The sequence below is a fragment of the Seriola aureovittata genome, chromosome 24 (assembly GCF_021018895.1).
Source record: "Seriola aureovittata isolate HTS-2021-v1 ecotype China chromosome 24, ASM2101889v1, whole genome shotgun sequence".
Taxonomy (NCBI): Eukaryota; Metazoa; Chordata; class Actinopteri; order Carangiformes; family Carangidae; genus Seriola; species Seriola aureovittata.
Genome location: NC_079387.1, coordinates 10,895,946 through 10,915,683, shown reverse-complemented (window position 1 = coordinate 10,915,683; position 19,738 = coordinate 10,895,946). Strand labels below are relative to the sequence as shown.

General features: G+C 44.5%; 3 protein-coding genes across 5 annotated transcripts; all 3 read right to left on the bottom strand.

Annotated features, from left to right (window-relative positions):
- Nucleotides 1-18: 18 nt before the first annotated feature.
- LOC130165427 (NLR family CARD domain-containing protein 3-like) lies at nt 19-6,324 on the bottom strand. Of its 3 annotated transcripts, XM_056370711.1 has the most exons (9): nt 6,236-6,310; nt 6,087-6,153; nt 5,743-5,816; nt 5,329-5,415; nt 4,746-4,998; nt 4,453-4,509; nt 1,548-3,213; nt 906-998; nt 19-519 (listed from the first exon to the last, which is right to left on the bottom strand). In XM_056370711.1, exons 5-9 carry the CDS (start codon nt 4,987-4,989, stop codon nt 453-455), a joined length of 2,127 nt encoding a protein of 708 aa, XP_056226686.1. In that variant the 5' UTR covers nt 4,990-4,998; nt 5,329-5,415; nt 5,743-5,816; nt 6,087-6,153; nt 6,236-6,310; the 3' UTR covers nt 19-452. The 3 variants fall into 3 exon arrangements, with proteins under 3 accessions (XP_056226686.1, XP_056226684.1, XP_056226687.1); XM_056370709.1 differs by lacking the exon at nt 6,087-6,153 and having other exon boundaries at nt 6,236-6,324; XM_056370712.1 differs by lacking the exons at nt 5,743-5,816; nt 6,087-6,153 and having other exon boundaries at nt 6,236-6,296.
- A 64-nt stretch (nt 6,325-6,388) lies between these two features.
- On the bottom strand, nt 6,389-9,982 carry LOC130165649 (ermin-like). The gene is made up of 3 exons (XM_056371097.1): nt 9,662-9,982; nt 7,934-8,225; nt 6,389-7,048 (listed from the first exon to the last, which is right to left on the bottom strand). The coding sequence occupies exons 1-3, from the start codon at nt 9,980-9,982 to the stop codon at nt 6,735-6,737; spliced, it is 927 nt and encodes a 308-aa protein (XP_056227072.1). The 3' UTR covers nt 6,389-6,734.
- Nucleotides 9,983-11,589: 1,607 nt separating this feature from the next.
- Nucleotides 11,590-18,975, bottom strand: dusp27 (dual specificity phosphatase 27). Its single transcript, XM_056370688.1, has 6 exons — nt 18,879-18,975; nt 17,908-18,046; nt 17,685-17,803; nt 15,899-16,130; nt 15,563-15,780; nt 11,590-14,709 (listed from the first exon to the last, which is right to left on the bottom strand). Exons 2-6 carry the CDS (start codon nt 18,021-18,023, stop codon nt 11,948-11,950), a joined length of 3,447 nt encoding a protein of 1,148 aa, XP_056226663.1. The 5' UTR covers nt 18,024-18,046; nt 18,879-18,975; the 3' UTR covers nt 11,590-11,947.
- Nucleotides 18,976-19,738: the final 763 nt, after the last annotated feature.

Genomic DNA, 19,738 nt, shown 5'->3' with positions numbered 1-19,738 from the left:
GTTAGTCAGAGCAGCCAGCATTTTTTACCACTTTCTTTATTTTGATGGAAATAAAACATTGTTGTTTATTTAACAGAAATATTGTTGTATATTAAATTAAACAATTTAAAAAAACAGTAATTCGTATGGTAGCAAAGTAAAAAATAAATGCCAATAAATGTTATAAGAGTAGAATCATTTGAAACCATCTCAATCTCAGTATCTGTAAAATGACACGTAGGACCACACCAGAGAGAAACTAAGCACATGGAAGAGGAATCAAATCAGATGCACTTAAATACCATGAGTTCGGGGCGTTGTGTGGCGTAGTGGTTTAAGCAGGCGCCCCATGTGTAGAGGCCACAGTCCTCGCTGCAGTTGGCCCCGAATTGGCCCCAGTCCCGCATCGGACGGCCTTTGCTGCATGTCATTCCCCCTCTCTCTACCTCCCCCTTTCCTGTCTCTCTACTGTACTATCGAAAAAAAGCATAAAAAGCCCAAAACCTATACTTTAAAAAATTCCAGGTGACGAAAAGATACCTGAAAAAAAGGAACAAGGAGTTGTTAAATCTGTGTCATTATTGTTGAGCAAAGATACACACTGTGAGAATTAACTGGCTATGCTTAGATATTACAATAATCATTTTACATTTCTTTTTTTAATTGACCTTTTTTGTATTTTGATATATATTTTGATATTGCCTTGTATCTTATCATTGCTATACACTGTTGTTATTCATGCCTTTTCTATTATTTGTGCCTTTACTACGTACTACTACGTCATTTTACTCATTATGCTATAGTTTTGCCTATAACTAGCATTTGTACAGCTCTTTGGTCAATTCCAATTGTTTTAAATGTGCTATAAATCAATCTGATTTGATTATGATTTTTATGAGTCATGCCTGTATAAAAACTCTCCATACACGAGAAAGCGTTGTCCAAAAGAGAGCTGATTCACCATGCGCTGCAAGCTTAGTTCATCATCCAGCCTGCTGCCTAACTCCTGTAATAAACGGCTAGAAAGAGACACAAATGATGCATGTAAGATAATTTGAATATATTCACTGACATACTTACCAATTTACTTTGACCAATGATTCCTTTTTTATCCGGATTTGTTTCAGTTTAGTACTGACTTAGTTTGTGACACAATCATACAAGTCTTCCCTGGTTACATACGGTATCTTTCAATAACAGAGACTCATGATGGCTACAGACACCTTGGTGTAAATATCATCCGACTTAGTTTAATTACCATTACTATTTTTATCATTATCATTCCTGAATGTTACTGTACTATTCAATAAACTATAAATCCTGATGTCTCCAGTGTACAGTAGACTTGAGAGAGTACAGTACATTGAGAGAAAGCGCTGCTGAGTCCTGCAGGTCGTTGTTACTCAGGTCCAGGTGTCTCAGACTAAAGGACTGGGAGCTGAGGACTGAGGACAGAGCTTCACATCTTCGTTCTGACAGATTACAGCCGCTCACACAGAAGAAACGATGATGAAGATAATAACAATTATTTTTTTCTTAATCTCCAATTAAGATTTTCAGATACTTACCAAAGCCTGAATTCCTCTGTTGTCTCTTTAGTTAACTCCAGGTACCACTGGATCTCCTCCTGTAGAGAAGGATCCTTCAGTTCATGCAGACATTCGATCAGACTTAAGATCTTCTCTGGAGATGAAATCTCTCTGATCCTTCTCTTTATGTACTGGATTATTCCCTGATTGGTCTGTGAGCCACTTCCTGTCTGTGACATCAGACCTCGTAGGAGAGTCTGATTGGTCTGCAGTGAAAGACCCAGGAGGAAGCGGAGGAACAAGTCCAGGTGTCCATTTGGACTCTGTAAGGCCTCGTCCACAGCTCTCTGGTAGAGGTTTGTTGGTTCAGGTTTTTTTCTGAACAGTTGAGACCACCAGGATGTGGACTGTTCTTCCGACATCAGATTGAGTCCAGACTTGATGAAGGTCAGATGGACATGAAGAGCAGCCAGAAACTCCTGAACACTCAGATGGACGAAGCAGAACACCTTGTCCTGGTACAGGCCTCTCTCCTCTTTAAAGATCTGTGTGAACACTCCTGAGTACACTGAGGCTGCTCTGATATCGATGCCACACTCTGTCAGGTCTGATTCATAGAAGATCAAGTTTCCTTTCTGCAGCTGCTCAAAAGACAGTTTTCCCAGAGACTCAATCATCTTCCTGCTCTCTGGACTCCAGTGTGGATCTGTACCGGTTCTTCCATCATACTTGATGTTCTTCAGTTTTAGCTGAACCACCAGGAAGTGGATGTACAGCTCAGTCATGGTTTTGGGCAGCTCTCCTCCCTCTCTGGTTTTCAACACTTCCTCCAGAACTGTAGCAGTGATCCAGCAGAAGACTGGGATGTGGCACATGATGTGGAGGCTTCGTGATGTCTTGATGTGGGAGATGATCCTGCTGGCCTGCTCCTCATCTCTGAACCTCTTCCTGAAGTACTCCTCCTTCTGTGGGTCAGTGAACCCTCTGACCTCTGTCACCACGTCAACACACTCAGGAGGGATCTGATTGGCTGCTGCAGGTCGTGTGGTTATCCAGAGGCGAGCAGAGGGAAGCAGTTTCCCCCTGATGAGGTTTGTCAGCAGCACGTCCACTGAGGTGGACTCTGTAACATCAGTCAGGATCTCAGTGTTGTGGAAGTCCAGAGGAAGTCGACACTCATCCAGACCGTCAAAGATGAACACGACCTGGAACTGATCAAACCTGCAGATTCCTGCTTCTTTGGTTTCAGTAAAGAAGTGATGAACAAGTTCCACCAAGCTGAACTTTTGTTCTTTCAGCACATTCAGCTCTCTGAAGGTGAATGGAAATGTGAACTGTATGTCCTGGTTGTCTTTGTCTTCAGCCCAGTCCAGAGTGAACTTCTGTATTAAGACTGTTTTCCCAATGCCAGCCATTCCCAGTGTCATCACTGATTTGACTGGTTCGTCTCTTACAGGTGAGGCTTTAAAGATGTCTTCTTGTCTGATGGTTGTTTCTGGTCTGACTGGTTTCCTGGATGCTGTTTCAATCTGTCTGACCTCATGTTCATCATTGACCTCTCCAGTCCCTCCCTCTGTGATGTAGAGCTCTGTGTAGATCTGGTTCAGAAGGGTTGGTTTTCCTGCTTTAGCGATCCCCTCAAACACAAACTGGAACTTCTTCTTCAGGTTAGATTTGAGTTTAGGTTGGCATTTGTGAAGAGCCTCTGAATGAATAAACAACAGATAGTAAGATGACACAGTAAAGGACTGGTCACAACAGAAAGTGTCACAGTGAAATTAATCCAAACTCAGGAAATATTTGGATCTAAATTTCATCTTGGGGACGACACAGTTCTCGTTGGTGAACTGCTGTAATTTGACAATTCACTTTGGTTGGAGGCGGGTCCATGATGCCAACCCATCAGTGTGTTTGATTGTGTCATCAGGACACTTTACCTTAGGGGATAGTAGACAGGGATAATTTTTGCAATGTCACACAGGAAGGTAACACTTCCTTTGATAACACTTTGTATTGCAATGCTAATCTTGAAGTTGACGATGATACGGCGATGATACTCTGTTTTATCATTCATACTAAATGGCCTGAGTCAATTTGTTTTGGACAAACAACAGTTTTAAGGTTGTAATAAAACAGCATCCCTTTGCACCTGTTGCCACAACTCTGGACACTTTTATCAAAAAATACAACTTTAACCTTTTGCCTGTTTCTGCAACTTCATTCCCGGACTACCTTTTGAGTTATATAGCCTTCTGGAGGTGTGCTGGCCCTTAAATGTGATTTGTTCTTCTACTACTCATTTCCATTTCCCATGATTCCATCTCTTGCATACCTACAGACATGAGTCACCGGTAGGACAGGAAACAGCGCCCTCTACTGTGCAAAGTCACCAGCATTGTGGATAACCATCCAACATCCCTCACACAAACTCCTCACCCTTCTGTTGTCTGGCAAAGGTACAGAAGTTTTCTTCCCCCAAGCCATCACACCCCTTAATACCCAGTGAATGGACTGACAAGCTAACCCACCCCCACCCCCACCATGTAAGGCTATTTGTCAGTAAATAAATGCTGCAACTCCTCAAAATCCCACGTCTCCCCTTTGGTCCAGATGAGGAACCAGGAAAAGTTAATAATACTGAGGCTGGAAAACGCAGAATTCTGCATCGGCACTGGAGTGTGTCATTGTCACTTAATGGTAAATATTTTGAACATTACCATAGAAGTGATTTTTAGATATTTTTCCTCTGTACTGCACATTTGATGTCTGTAAGGAATAATCAGATATTTCTTCAGCCAGGAAGGAGTGCAGAAAGGTGAAGCGGTCCAGGGGGATAGTTGGTTGTTTAGCTCTGCCTATCTGTAAAAGTCACTCTACGCCATTGGTTTTCTCCTACAAGTTTGTGCTTTGCTGACATCCCCCCACAAAAGCTTTTGAACTCTACCTGCTGCAAAAGCTGCAAGTGCTGATGGATCTTGGGGCCAAACTTGTGACCATTTTCCTGTTGGAGAAAAGTGAATCTTAAATCATGAATAGTTCTCTGTTAAAAAAAATTATGCATTTTTCTTATGTAATATACAGAATACTCTATGTCTGTATACTTTGTCCTCGGACTTCACAAGCCAAGAGGTTTAACAATGGTAATGTGGAACAGATACAGCCTGAGTTTAAATACACTTCAGATGTTTGTAAATGTATGTGCCATATATTTCATGTTTTTCTTTCCCTACGACTGACCTTCATTCATTTCCATCTTCTTTAAAATGAACCTTGCCACCTGCATAATATTTTCAGTAGTGTACGCGCCGACCATCAAATCCACTGTTTTCTCTCTCCCTGCATTCTCCAGCTCACACTTTTTGATGGCAGAGAAACCACCCAGTAAGTCAGGATCCTGCAGGTACCACTGGAAGCGGTTCAGTTCTCGACACCCCAAAGCCTCCAAAGTGTGCAGCAGCTGCAACTTCACAGGCGTCTCCATCTTTGCTACCTGATAGAATCAGAGGATTTTTCTTTCAACAAGAATGAAAGGTTCAGATTATCATGATTCATCATCCCTGGTTGAAAATAATGTTCTGCTCAGTTCATTTGCTGTTATTTATGTGACTAACATTTTAATAAAGGCTGAAAGTTTAACACTGCAAAATGAGATATGACCAAGAACTTTTACTAACTAGTGAAAAATTGTAAAATGTATTAACATTCACTTTATTCTCCATGAACATCGACCTGGTTAATAATGATCGGACTTGCTGTATCATCTGTAAGCTTAAACTGAGCTGTTCTCAAACTTTATACAAGACAAACATCAGTGACTCACGGCAGTGACGGCCGACAGCAGACAGTCGTATCTCAGGGTTCACTCTGCTCCTCAGACATCGCAGCATCAGCTGTGGGAGTCTGACGACTGATGAGAGATGGAAGAGATTGTTTCACTTGACCTCTGAGCACTGTGACTGACTGGCATGTTCATTACATTGAGTCGGATCATAAACTTATTCTGTTGAATTATTTCCTGGTTCACTGACACAAACTACCGTCAAGTAGCTGTGAGCCACGTTGTGTCTAAGAGTCAAAGTCCAAACTGAAGAAACTGAGCACAGCTGAGATAAATGAGCTGTTTGGGCATCTGAGCTCAACTTAGTCTAGTTGCATGAATGACTCTTGATATTAATAAATTAGTGCACATGAGATAAAAGTGGATCAAAATGTTCCCAAAATGAATATAACTTACTTTTCGTGGGGGTTCTTCTCCAGTAAATACAAACAGAAACCGACAGGTGTTGGATCTCAGCTGGTTTGAGACATCTAAAGCAGATTAAATGTCATTTGTGAATTTTTGTGAATTGAGTTTGCTAAACAAGTGACACAACCTACAGAGTTTGAATCTCATCTTATATCTTATATTTTATTATTTGATTCCTGAAATCAATAATCTAATGATTTATCTTCAAACACAAGAGTTCTCCAAACTCTCTCATGAAATAAGAACTGAGCGACAACTACAGTCTGTGATTACTTTCCAGAAACGTGTATATATATATTGAGCACGTATAGAGTGAATCAGGTGATCTGTACCTTGTTCCTGATTGGACAAATGGAAAGAGTTACAACTGACCCTTGTTACAACGATTCCCGCTCTTTCCTACAAACATCATACAGCGAGAAACACAGACTGAATTAAGTCCTTTGAGACAAAATGGACGTATCAAACAAATCAAACTTACACTTAATTTAAACCGTCTAAAGAGCCGAAAAAGAAGAATCTTCACTCGATGCCTGCAGAGTAACTTTGTCAGGGGAGCTATTTCCTGGAATGAGTCAGAAGTAAGACGGAAGAAGCAGATTTTCACAATAAGATGCCATTTTACATGTTGATTTTGACGTATTTAATTTATTGTTGTTTGTGATGATGTGAGACACGGGGAATTATCTCCCCCATATTTAACATTTAAAAAAAACTCTGCGTCAATACAACCAACATGTTGCAGTTTATGTTTACTGACACCAGATGGCGCCAAATCTTTCTAATGACAGGCAGGGAAAACTACATTGTAAAGAGCGTCACTGTTTATTTTCTAGGACTTTACAGATACATGAAGTTATAATTACATTTAAATGTCTTATTTATCCTGTAGGCCTAAATATTATTCATATGTCTCAAGGTTTAAAGTTGAATTAAATTGCCACTTGCTCAATCAATCCAAACCCTCTGACGGTACTTGATCACAAGTTAATCATGGCCTCAAACTCATCAATTCTCTGTTTGGTGTTTCCTCTCCGGATCCTCCTGTAGGACACAGTTTTATACTTGGATGGCTGCTGGCTGTCGTTCTTCTTGTCCTCCTCGCCGTTCATCTCAGGACAGTTTTGACCTCCTTCCTCTTTGTCTCCTTTGTCCTCCTTTGCTTCCATCACAGGGCTCTCTGTGCTGGGTAAGTTCTGGGTCGGACCGGGCTCTTTGTTGCCTTGTGTGGACACCATCAGCTGGGCATCTGCATCCATCAGTGTCGCTCTGTTCTCCAGCCTGCAACCTGGATCTGGAAGCGGAAATATCTAATAAAATTATTTGAATTAAAAGGTAAAGCATGCAAGGTTTGTTTTTGCCAACCGTGTGAGTGTCATCTTTGTGGAATTTTAATTAGATTTTAATGAATGAATTAACTCTCTGACCTGAATCTCCACTCGCAGTAATTGTGTTCCAGCCGCTCATAGCTGCAGTTATATAACCTCTTCTCTACACTATAAACGTCCAGCTCCATACTGAGACATTCAGAGCACAATTAACTAAAGGTTTTAGACGTACAACCAAATGAAAGGTTGGGACTCCCCGGGGAGAATTACATATTGAAGTCATTGAAAAGAAGAAAATACGTCCCCTGCAGCAAACACACATTATACAAATGTTAAAGCACTCTTACCTTTTATTTAATGAACATAAAAATATAAAACATAACCAGTAATTGTGGCATGTAGAAGTGCTGCTCTCTTTTATTTGTTGGCTCAGTAATCTGTTCTTTATATAGATCACACAGTTTATGTCTATTTTGCACTTTGCAAATGAAGAAAATTGATTATTTTACACTGTAAAATATCATTCCTATCTGTGGGTGAGCTGATTTCATTTCAGATATAATCATACGTTCACATCTTACACCTTGAATTTACGAAACAACTGTTGGCTGAACTTCATTTCTTAGGTTAGTTTCACTTCCTGACTTATTTAAACTCTGCACAAACGCTGCACAGCTTCACCTGCTCACCCAGGTGCTGAAGCTGAACCTGAAGCTGGTGTTGTTGTTGTTGTTGTTGTTGTTGTTGTTGTTGTTGTGGAAGTTGCTCACAACACAATGGAAACATGTTGACCAACAGCGTCGCAGGAGCACAGAGAGAAGAAGCGGAGACGGCAGAATAGCAGCGGTTACCTGTGTGTCGCTCAGGTGGAGTCTCTCCGGAGGCGTCCTCCTCTGATGGATCCCTCAGACGCAGACGGACACGGGCCGAGGCGAGGTGTGTGTGTGTCACAGTCGGAGCTGGAGCGTCTGTGCTGCTCAGAGACGAGTCGTCCGGCTCTTTGTCGCTGCTCGGCGATGTGGGATAAACGTCCTCGCTCTGGTCTCTGGCAGCGACTGAACCTCCCTCTCCATCTGTGAGCACCGTGTCACCTGCACCGTCAGCACGCCGCCTGTCAGAGACTCCACGCTCTTGTAGAGGTGATGCAGGTGATGGAGGTGATGCAGTAGATGCAGGTGATGCAGGTGATGGAGGTGATGCAGGTGATGCAGTAGATGCAGGTGATGCAGGTGATGGAGGTGATGCAGGTGATGGAGGTGATGGAGGTGATGGAGGTGATGGAGGTGATGCAGGTGATGCAGGTGATGGAGGTGATGCAGGTGATGCAGTAGATGCAGGTGATGCAGGTGATGCAGGTGATGCAGGTGATGGAGGTGATGGAGGTGATGGAGGTGATGCAGGTGATGCAGGTGATGGAGGTGATGCAGGTGATGCAGGTGATGCAAGTGATGATTTCTGGGAGTCTGATTGATTGAGCTGATTTTCTGGCTTTTTTTCTTCTGCATTTTTTTCATGTCCTGCTGTCGTCTCCTCTTCTTCTTCTTCTTCTTCTTCTTCTTCACTGTCAAACTTTTGTTTTTTGTTTTCTTCCTGTGCTTCCTCTTTTTCCTTTTCCTCCATCTCTTCTTCTTTTCTCACCACCTCCACTTCCTTGTCTTTAGTTTCATCTTCCTCTTCTTCATCTGTCTCCCTGTCTTCTTCTTTCTCTTCCTCCTTTTCTTTCTCCATGCTGTCATCCTTACTTCCTTCCACTTTTCCCTCCTCCTCCCTCTCTTCCTCTCTTTCGTCTTCCTCATGACTCTCCCTCTCTTTCTCATCTCTGTCATTCTCTCCTCCTTCCTCCATCTCTTTCTTTCCTCCATCATCCCCTCTTTCTTCCTTCATTACATCCTTTTCTTCTTCCTCCTTCTGAGTCTTTATTTCTTTCTCTCCATCTTTTTCTTCCTCCTCCATCACCTGCTTTTCTTCACTCTCTTCCTCCACTGTGTTCTTCGCTTGTTCTTGTCTTTCTTCAATCTTTTCTTCTTCTTCTTCCTCTTTCTCTCCTCCTCTGTCTGCCTCTGTTCATTGTTTTTCTCCACCTCTTCTTCATCCTGTCTTTCTACGTCGACTGTCCGTCCAAGTTCTTTTAACCTTTTCTCTTCATCCTCATCTCTCCTTTCTGTCTGGTCCTCTTCCCTTCTTTCTTTCTCTTGTTGTCCTTGACTCTTTGATTTGTCCTTTTCCTCCACCTTTTCTTCTTCTTCTTTCTCTCCATCTACCTCATTTTCTTGCTCTTCCTCCTCTTCTTGCTTCTCTACATTTTCCTCTTCTTTTTCATCCTCTACCTCCTTTTCCTTCTCCATCATTTCTGCCTTGTCATCTTCCTTTTCCTCTACCTCATCCCCCCTTTTTCCTTTCTCCTCCCGCTCGTTCTCTTTCTCACATTCCTCCTCTTTCTTCTCCTTTTCAATCTCTGGTTCTTCCTCCACACATGCCTCGTCTTTCTCTTCTTCTTCCTTTGCAGGTTCTTCTTCTTCTCCTTCAGTCGTCTCCCCCTCCAACACTTTTCTTGTCCTCTCTTCCTCCTCTTCTCTTACATCCACTTCTGTTTCTTTCTCCATGTCAATGCGTCCATCTTTTTCTCCTCCTTGCAGATCCTCCTGTTCTTTCTCTTCTTCCTCTCTCCAGTCTTCAGATTCTTGATCTTCTCCTTCATTTACCGTCTCGTCCTCGTCCATTGCTTCATCACTGTCGGGACTTTTCCTTCCTCTGACTTCGGACAACATGGGCTCCATCGTGTCCTCTAACGACAGGATGTCTCCGAACAGCCCGACCGCCTGAAGGACCCGAGACACGATGGAGTTGTCCTCCGGGTCCAGACTGTCCGGCATGTCTGCGGACGTCCACCAGCTCGCCATCGTTTGTCGAACGCCTCAAACAGAGTGAAGGGAATAAACCTGAGTGTTATGAAAAGCCTCCACAGCACACGTCAGTCCACAGTCTGCTGACCCGAAGGCCACGTTTTCAGCCTCATGCTTCATGAACACACTCGGGTTTGTAGTGCTTTAATCTCTCTGGTATGATCTCTCTCTCCTTCACTTCACCCTCCGCCATGTTGTTTTCACGTCACTGCGGGAGTACAGCTCACACCCGGGGTCAGTTCTCAGTTGCACCTCTGAAGCTCTCTGGTGCTTTAAGACCTGGAGAGGAGAAAAAAAGCTTTCTATGTACAGTATGTTATTATTATATTCTAATAAGAAGAAATGAATTTTAATCTCATCTGCAAGTCACAAAACTGACATCATGAAAACTAGATCTGGACACACATCTCAGGACCCACCTGAAGACCCTTACCACATTATTGTGCACATTTCAAAATAAAAGTTCAATTAAACCAGCTCAAACCATTGTGGTTCATACAAGTAATATTATTATATTATTATTATTATTATTATTATTATTATGAGTAATAAAAATAACCTTCATGTTTCAAAGCTCAAGTTTGAAAATGCTCCACACAAGACAGAAAGTTAAAACCAACAGATGATAAAATCATTAGAGTTCATGATAGAACAAATGCCTTATAATAATAATAATAATAATAATAATATATATTATAAAAAAAACAAATGTCTCTGTTACCATGTTTCTGTTTGTCTCTGGATTAAAGTAAATATACAACAGCCTGTAGATCAACATTCCCTCGCGGTTTATCCCCCTGTGGTATGTAAAGCTTCGCTATAAGACATGATGAGGGCCACGGTCTCACGTGTCAACATGTCCCATCATGGCTGCAGTACACAGCTTCACCCTGTGGCACCTGTGCTCAGGTGAACACCAGGAACAGTTAAAGATAAGGTTGAAAAACAACACTTTGATAGAAGTAAATCTTAATATTTATACATATCTGAAGATATCACAAACAGTACTTGTTCTGTCCACTAGAGGGAGCTGCAGCGTGACAAATACAGTCAGTGTGCACTCTCAACACAAATCTCCTTTCCACAATCAAAACAAGAAATCCTCTTCCCTCAACATACAAGGAAAAACTTTAACCTCAAAGTTAAATTACATAACAAACTGTTTCCACGGAGCCTCCAGCTGTTTGTTTATTGTACCCAGTTTATTGTATGTATCGTGTTTATGTCATGTGACGTACAGATGGAGTCGTGGCCTCATGTTTTCTTGTGCACATAAAGTAGGAAACAAGAAAGATTCATTTTAAATAAATTTTCTACTTCATCAACTCTATTTTAAACATATATAAATTATAATATTACAGAAGGAACTGTGTCAATCAGATAAAGGTTATGTGACAGAAATAGAAGCTACTTAGCAATGTTATATAACTGATAGATATTCTATTTCTGCAGCTATATGTTGTTTATTTAATAATTTCTTCCTCTTTTTCTTCAGTTTGTTGTTGTACATTGTGAGTTTGTGTTATTGTGTGTTAAGGTGTGATTTTGTTTGTTTGTTTCTGTTTTGATGAAGCTAATAAATTAAAAACCAAATCACCAACTCGTCATTTATCAGAATATTTATTGCAATAATAAAATAATACAACAGTACAAATAGGATTTTCTTTCATCATCTCGTATGAAAATACATTTCATAGTGTATTTCATGATGAGTTACATTCAACAATGGTGCAACTGAGAACTTATTAATATGAATACAGGCTCTAACATTCATTGTAGTTATACTGTGATGCATGATGAGCAGGTAAAGGTGCTTATTTCCCTACAGATGTAAATATTTTTAAATACAGACATTCACAATTTGAAAAAAATGAGTTTCTCTCATGACATTTAGATAAAATGACACTTTTTTATCCTTTTAGGGGAAACAGATATTTGAGTCCCTGCATCAGAGCTGTTTTTCTAAGATTCACTCCGACCGTGTGACTTTGCGTCTTGCTGTGCTCTCCAAGCAACGAGCACCTCGTCATCCTCGGCCTCCGCCGCCGCCCGAGCTCTGATCCTCTGCCTGGTTTGGGCGATGAAGGTGTCGATATCCTCCTCCTCCTCGTTTGCATTGGCCACCGCCCTTCGACCGCTCCTCCCTTCTGTCCCGCTGCTCTCATACCGTGAATGGTGACCGAACTTCCTCTTGGTGGAGAAGTCGCTGTAGCTCTCCGCCCCCTCATCGCTGTCATTGGACGCCCCGTACGCCCTCCTCGCCTGGCTGTAGCTGTGGGACTGCGTGAACCCATTGCAGGAATATTCCGCGTCTTCACTTGACAGATCCTCACGTAACCTTGATCTGTACCTGGAGCCGTACATTTCCTCGTCTTCCTCGCCGGCAGCATAGGACGCCCTGCGGCTCGAGAAATCAAATTCAGAAGCAGAGGCATCGAGATCATCGTAGGGATCCTCTGACGGACCGGCGTCCATCTTCCTTTGAGGAGGCCGGACGCTTTCCAGCCAGTCGTCGACGCTGGTGTTCTTGTCTTTCTCCAGGGCTGGGTTGAGATTCAGGCACCCAGAGAGGCCGTAACTCCTCTTAGGTTTCTCCTTTTTCTTTGTCTCTGCAAGAAACTCCTCCTCTTTCTTCTTTCTCTCCTCCTCCTCCTCATCTTCATCCTCCTTCGGTTTCTTTTTCTTGTACATAGTGCTGCGTTTGTTGTCCTCCAAGATCTTCTTCTTTTCGTAGGTAGCCATCTTGTCTCTCATCCCAGACTTGATCTCCTTGTCCATGGCATCCAGTTTGCCCAGGTTGACCTGGTCTTGGAAGAGGCTGAAGAGGGGGACGCTGGTGGTGGTGATCTTGTTTTTCTTGGAGCCCAGGGTGGAGCCCAGTGCCGAACCTTTACCACTGAGACCTGAGATGCTGCTGGACCCGCCACCTGAGAGGACTGATGCTGCCCTGCCACGACCCTGGGACAGAGCGCTGGAGTAGGAGGCGCCGCTCAACAAGGACGCTCGGTCATCATCCACTCCCCTGCCGGAAACCACACTTCCTGCACCGCCGTAGCTAAACTCAGATCCTGCGCGCGACGGAGGAGGCAGACTCATCTCGTCCTGCTTCTGTTTGATCGTTTCAGAGACGACGTTGGCGATCCAGTTCTGAATGCTGGCCAGATTGACCATCGGCTCGCCTCCTGGGCCCTGGACGGTGGGCACCGGGAGGATGGGAGGAACCGGGGACATGGGATTGAGTGGAACTGCAGATTGTGCCGATCTTGTGCTACGAGGTTGTGAAACCGAGGATATGACGGACGACCTGCCGCTGAGCATGGACATGTTGTCATCGTTGGCGACACTCGGTGGGCCGGCGACCCCAGCTCCAGCCCAGAAGGCGGAGAGAGGAATCGTACCCCCGCTGACGCAGCTCTCCGCCTCCCAGCCACACATGGACTGACTTTCTTCTAAGGTTTTCTTTGAACGCTCCAGAATCTCCTCGCGTCGTTGCCTCCTTTTGACCGTGGCCGAGTCCTCGCCTCGACTCATCTCTAAAATCTCGTTCGTGTTCTCCTCCCCGAAACGCTTCTGCTGCCTCAGCTTCCACGACTGGTACGCCGTCAGGTTGACATCTTGGAAAGATGGCGTCTTTGCTTCTCCCTCGCCGTCTCCTTTCTCTCCCTCTGCTACAGAACTCTTCTCACCATCCTCTCGATCTTTCTTGTTCCAGCCAAACTGAATCCGCTTGATGCGCCAACGCTCCAGTGGCGTCATCTTCTCCTTGTTTTTCTGGCAGAAGTTGTACATGGAGCTGGTGTCAGAGAGGATACTCTCCACTTCCTCATCGATGTTCTTCTTCCCTCCTTCTGTGGCGGTGCTCTCGCTGCCTTCGTCGTCCTCTTTCTTGCGGTAGCGAGCGGCGGCTTGTTCCTCGATTTCCTTCAGCCGCTGTTTCCAGAGGTCAGAGTAGCTCATGCAGCTGGAGGTGGACATGGCGTCTGAAGGTGGGCGTCTGTTGCGACGCTTCAGCCGCTCTTTCACAGCTCGTACGTCCTCGCTGGTGACGCTCTCCACATCTGCATCTACGCCTTCCGCCGTCTTCTTTGATAGGCCGCCCGCAAGAGACTCCTCCTCCTCCCCGTCACTGTTGAGCTGCGCCTCCCACCACTCCTCACTTTGGTATTTCTCATTTCTCCTCTGCCAGTCGCGGATCATACCATCAAGCCCCTCCTCCTCGTCCTCGTTGCCCTCGCCTTCAGGTAGGACGATCTCCTCTTGAGCAGCGGTTGATCCCTGGCCGCCCGGCCCGTTCTGCGTGCCAATCAATCCGCTCCTGAGCGCCGCGGCGGCTGCAGAAGAAGCAACGCTGCTCATCACACTTTCACCATCCTCCTCCTCCTCCATCATGATGGACTGAGCTTTTACCCCGATCATACTCTGCTCTTCCTCTTTATCAGTATCATCATCGTCATCTCCGTCTTCGTTGAAGAGGCGAGCGCGAGTGCGAGCGTCGATCACAGAGCACTGGCTGAGCGTTTCGTCGTCGTCGTCGCGCTCCTCCATCAGGTTCTCGTTGAGCTCTCGCAGCTGCTTCAGGAAGCCTTCGTTGGGGTTGATGGCGCGCTTCTTCCTCATGGAAGTCAGGGCCTCCATGATGGTCATGTGTTGGAAAATCATCAGGTAGGACGCCACTACGACAGCAGAGCGACTGACGCCCATCATGGAAACCACAAGAACCTTTCCTGAAAGCAAAGAAAAATGGTGATTACAGCTCGACTGAAAATTTAGAGATATTTTATAGTTTCTAATCACATGTCATTTATTATCTGTTTATACAGCAGCATCGTAGTTCGTTTTGATGTCCTTGTTTTTAATGTCAAATACTAAAATTCAAGATTTCTGCCTGAAACATTTTTTCGTCAGGATCATTTCAGGATGAATATTTTTACTGAAAAGCAAAAGTCCAAGTGCTAAAAACAGACGGAGTGATGGTGTTTGGCCTGGAAGGCGCTGAGAGCTGCAGTTGTTTCTGCTGACGTCTCCGTGACTCAGCTGCAGCTACAAAGAATAAGAGATAGTCACAGTGACCGTAACGAGTCGCTTTTCCAGGAACATAGAAGTTCTCTGTATGTCCATGAAACACTTCTCAGAAACTGGGAAATCACTGAGACGTTTCCGGTGAGCTGTTTGTGATCTTTCACTGCGTCACTGTCGACCCCCGCCCCGGGACACACTGATAATAAGTCTGCTTTTGGCTAAATCTGGTGAAACAGAGGGATTGTGTATCGTCCCATGTTAAGTAAATAATGAAAGAAAGAAAGAAAGAAAAAAACTCTGGGAATCTCAGAACAACAACAAATCCGTTCTCTGTTGTTGAGTTGTTTTTAAACATTAGAAAATTGAGGTTAAAGCAGTTAATGAAATAAAACCATGAGGTTTAGAGGGAAAATGTCTGAACTCACAGATGTACGAAACCTGAGACACACAACTACATCAGTTTATCCTGTGTAGTTGCTTTAAAACCACTTTATTAATTACCCGAATACTCTGGACATTAAATTATAAAGCAGTGAAAAACATTAAACTCATCATCACCTCTGTGCGTCAGCAGAGCCTCGTCCAGGAACTCGGCGGTGGATCTGAAGTGCACTGAGATGTCGGCGTCGGGGAAGTCGTCCACCTCGATGCCCATGTACTGGATGTTCATTCCTGCGTAGAAGGACTCGCCCGTGTACACCCCTGTGCCGTGGGCGGTGTTAAGGATGTGGGTGATGCCCATTCGCTTCAGACGAGCCTTGTTGACCGCGACTGATCTGAGAAAGAAAACAGACTCGTAACTTCCCCACAACAAAACACTGATTGTTCCAAGAGAAGGAAAGAAAACAAGGTTGTTTTGACTTTTGTAAGACGTGGCTTCTGGCGGAGACTCACTTCTCTGCGATGAAGATGTTGGAAAACACCTCGTCCACTGGGTTGATGGGAGCCTCCAGGCGGTCCTGCACCATGGCCCTCTGGATGTCCAGCACGCAGGGGGTGTTGTAGGGGCTGCGGTCGTCGATCATGTCCCTGACCCGGTTGTAGAGATCCTCCACCATCAGCTGCTCGGCGGTTTCCAGCATGGACTCCGGGACGGACTCGGCACGCACGCTTCGAGGCGGCAGCTCTGAGGACAGACACCGTGAGACAACTCGTGAGGGAGGGTTGTAACTGAAATCAGGCAGTGGTGGAGCCGTACACAAGCCAGCTCTGGCCCGTATCTGGCTCGGCGTCAGGGGTGCAAACCAGGACCAAAACTACAGTGGGCCAGATCTGGGCCGGTGTCAGAACCCAGAATCAAACCAGTGTGCACTCAGGCCAACAGTAGAGTCACATTCATTTATGACTTCCAGGGGAGTTGATCTTTGTTGTCATGGTTACAATAACAACCACGAACGGTCCCGGATAATAGAAACAACGTAAACTGCTATATTCACATGGGAATCGAACACCGCTCTTTCCTGTCGTAATTACTACGACCACTACATGTCGCCTAGCAACAACACCTAACGATGGGTGATAATAACCTGCAGTACAGACGACCCGTGGGCTCGTTTCTGTACAGTAAGCAGTTAGCTTAGGTTAGCTTAGGTTAGCTTAGGTCAGCTTCAAGACTGGAAACCAATGGAAACAGTGAACATGTCTGTGTCCACAGGAAACAATCCACCTAACCACATCTTTGTTTATTTATGTTAGTCTTAAAAAGTGAACCTCCATTAAGATGTTTGTTTTTCTTTTTGTTAAAGATGTTTTTTCTTCTGTGTCTTCAGCTGGAAAAATCAGAGTCTTTATTACAGCGCTGAGACTGATCGTCCCTGGTCTAACTGTCACCTGAGGACTCAGAGCTCGGGGCACTGACAGCAGAGGAAGGTCTCCAGATCCATAATGGAGCCTGTGCCTCGTAATCAGCGAACGTACAGTATGTGAAGGGTTTTATTCTCCAGTAGCAGGTACCGTCTGTTCAGAACAGATCTGATTTCTCTGAGCTACACGAGGAGCACAGCTTCCCGAGCTGCACCTCATCATGCAGACATCGCTGTAATCATCAGAGACCATCGTTCTCCCTCCAGATGAAACATGTATCGTCCATTAAGCTGCCGCTGATGTAATGAAATAACAGTGGAGACGTCTGAAACAGGAGCTGCTCTGTGGTGTGTCAGGCTAATTTCCCCAATCAGCGCCACGCCGCTCCTCCAACGGGCAGCGTCTCCATCTGCTAACGAGCCGGAGGAATGAGACATGGCTTCACTGGAGCCGGAGACAATTGGACCAAATTATAGTTGCTGAACCAGGACGTGGAAATCATGTTTCCAATGGCTGCATTAGTATGAGGAGTGAAGAGCTCTTCAGATAAACTGTGTGGAGGCCGGCGCGACCTGATCTGCCTCCTCCTGCCCTGTGCAACATTTCAGACTGAACTTCAGATTCACTCTTATTTTGGATCAAACATTTACTGATATGATCTGAGAGCAACACGTCCTCCGGCTCCTGATGAAGCCTGAACTCCAGGACTCCACTTGCCTTTAATGGTGCAGTTATAGAAAGAATCTGTGATGAAGTGACAGTGAGCCGTTGATCAGCAGCTGATCGATACTAAAGGACATTTGTCATTTAGTAACTGATTAATGATGAAAAGTAATGTGTTTTCTGCAGCACAGTTTTTCCCGCCCGTTTGTCTCACCCTCGTTGATGATCTTCTTGGCGGCGATGGCTGAGGAGAGGTGGATGGGCTCCATGAAGATGCTCGCGGCGTCAGAGCCTGAGATCGTGGAAAACCTGGACTCAGATACCATGGAGAAACTGAGAGAGAGAGAGAGAGATGAAGATGATGCACAACCCCTTATTGATTTTATCTTATTGAAATAAAATGTTCACAGTTTATCTGGATGAACATCACCTCCTACCTGGGGGAGGGGCAGCGGAGGTAATGAGACTGGACTCCTCTGACGCTCCTCTCCTCCTCGTCTCCGTCGGGAACCGTCTGATCCACGTGCTCCCCGTTCTCACTGGCCGACGCCATGGCAACAACAATCCCGTCTCCCTCTGTCCAAACACACAAACATGACTGTCTCAGATTCCTCCTTTATCCTGGGAATAAAAACCAACACTGCACCTTGCACTTCTGATCCCTTCTACATTAATTAATGAATTTATTGATCTATAAACTCTTAATCGGGTCAGTTTGAACCTGAACTCATGAAGAGACGAACTAGAGCTCTGAGAGATGGACGCAGCGGGACGTCTGAACAACGACAAGAAAGACTTTCAGCATTTATAAAAATCACTTTCAGGCTTTGGTGGGAAACAGAACAGAGGAGTGACGAGCTCCTTCACAATGTGTGTGACTTATAATTCAAGCATCACCGTGTCACTCAGAGAGAGGACACGTCCTCTGTGGACCTCAGCGTGAGACATGATCCCAAAAAACACAACATGTCTTCAGATAAAAGGACGGTTTGATGAAAGACGTGGAGACGCAGATCAGTCACGTCACTGTCAGGGCGGAGTTCTGCTCCTGTCCCACATTTCAACACCACCGACAAATTAAAGGATTTCTAGGATTTAAAAGAGAAAAACCTACAAGGTTTTTAAAATTACGTTGCTGTAAATCAGTGTGGAGTGTGTGTGTGTGTGTGTGAGTGTGATATGAGGCCTTCCAGTGGGTCTATATTTAGCTGAAGTGACAGCTGCCTCAGAGCTCGTCAGGCCTGAGAGCAGCAGCTCAAACAGCTTCAAGCTTTAAACAACACGAATCAGGAGTGTGAAACTTCACACACACACACTCACACACACACACACACACACACACTCACACACACACTGGCTCTCCTTCATATAAAATCATTCATCTGTGTGTGTGTGTGTGTTTTCTTACCTCTGTTCAGGCGGCGGTCGCTCACACTGGAGGTCGTCTGGTCTGAGGCTGATGGCGGCCGGACTGACACAGGCTCCTAAAGTTAGAGAGTCTCCCCCGCCTCCCCCCCCCCCCCCCCCCTCCCCCCACCTCCCCCACCTCCCCCGCCTCCCCCACCAGGCCTGTGGAGGCCCTGACACCCGACACCACAGCTTCAGGTAACCGAGGACTTTCACTTGAGAAAAAGACGCTTCAGCGGTTTTTACACTTTTTATTTTTTCTACTTTTCACTCGTCTGCGTTTATCTGCCAGATTCAGATTTTAATGTTCATCATTATCATCACACATTTGCTAATTTCTTATTTTTTTTCTTGCCTTTTTTCATTTCCTCTTTTCTTACTTCTTCCATTCTTTTATTTTTGTTTTTATTCTGTCTCTCCCCTGATTTCTCTCCTTTCATTCAATGTTTCCTTCTTCAGATCCTGCCTGTGTTTATCTCCAGTCAGCTGATTATCCTCTATTTATAACAGCAGAATGCAGCTAATTTAAGTCACACGCTCTCTCTCTCTCTCTGACCCACCACTATGAGCTCATCTGGTGTGTTGTTCATTTGTAATTTAAGACTAATTAAATGGATCCAAGGGTTTTTGTTTTTCTTAAAGTGGAGACAAATTAATTTATATTTCTGAATATTTCCAGCAGAAAAGTAAAACCTGTGAAACATTGAAACCTCTTATCGCGTATTTTTCCTCATTCTTTTATATTTTATCTATATTCATATTATATTTATTCTTTTAAATTACTAAAATGATAGTAATTCTGTTGGATGAGAGAAGTCGTGTCAGTGAAGTGGTCTTAGCGAGCTAACGCAGCTAGCCTAG

Excerpts from the sequence above, each read along its gene's own strand:
- LOC130165427 (XM_056370709.1), bottom strand. The coding sequence starts at position 4,989 with ATGGAGACGCCTGTGAAGTTGCAGCTGCTGCACACTTTGGAGGCTTTG. Across the intron at positions 3,214-4,452 it reads ACTTGCAGCTTTTGCAGCAG|AGGCTCTTCACAAATGCCAA; the intron begins GTAGAGTTCAAA and ends TTATTCATTCAG. Across the intron at positions 999-1,547 it reads ACAGAGGAATTCAGGCTTTG|CCGTTTATTACAGGAGTTAG; the intron begins GTAAGTATCTGA and ends GTCTCTTTCTAG.
- LOC130165649 (XM_056371097.1), bottom strand. The coding sequence starts at position 9,982 with ATGGCGAGCTGGTGGACGTCCGCAGACATGCCGGACAGTCTGGACCCG. Across the intron at positions 8,226-9,661 it reads AGAAAGAAACAGAAGTGGAT|TCACCTCTACAAGAGCGTGG; the intron begins GTAAGAGAAGAG and ends CCATCACCTGCA. Across the intron at positions 7,049-7,933 it reads TCCACCTGAGCGACACACAG|ATCCAGGTTGCAGGCTGGAG; the intron begins GTAACCGCTGCT and ends TTCCGCTTCCAG.
- dusp27 (XM_056370688.1), bottom strand. The coding sequence starts at position 18,023 with ATGGCGTCGGCCAGTGAGAACGGGGAGCACGTGGATCAGACGGTTCCC. Across the intron at positions 17,804-17,907 it reads CTCCGCTGCCCCTCCCCCAG|TTTCTCCATGGTATCTGAGT; the intron begins GTAGGAGGTGAT and ends TCTCTCTCTCAG. Across the intron at positions 15,781-15,898 it reads AACATCTTCATCGCAGAGAA|ATCAGTCGCGGTCAACAAGG; the intron begins GTGAGTCTCCGC and ends TTTCTTTCTCAG.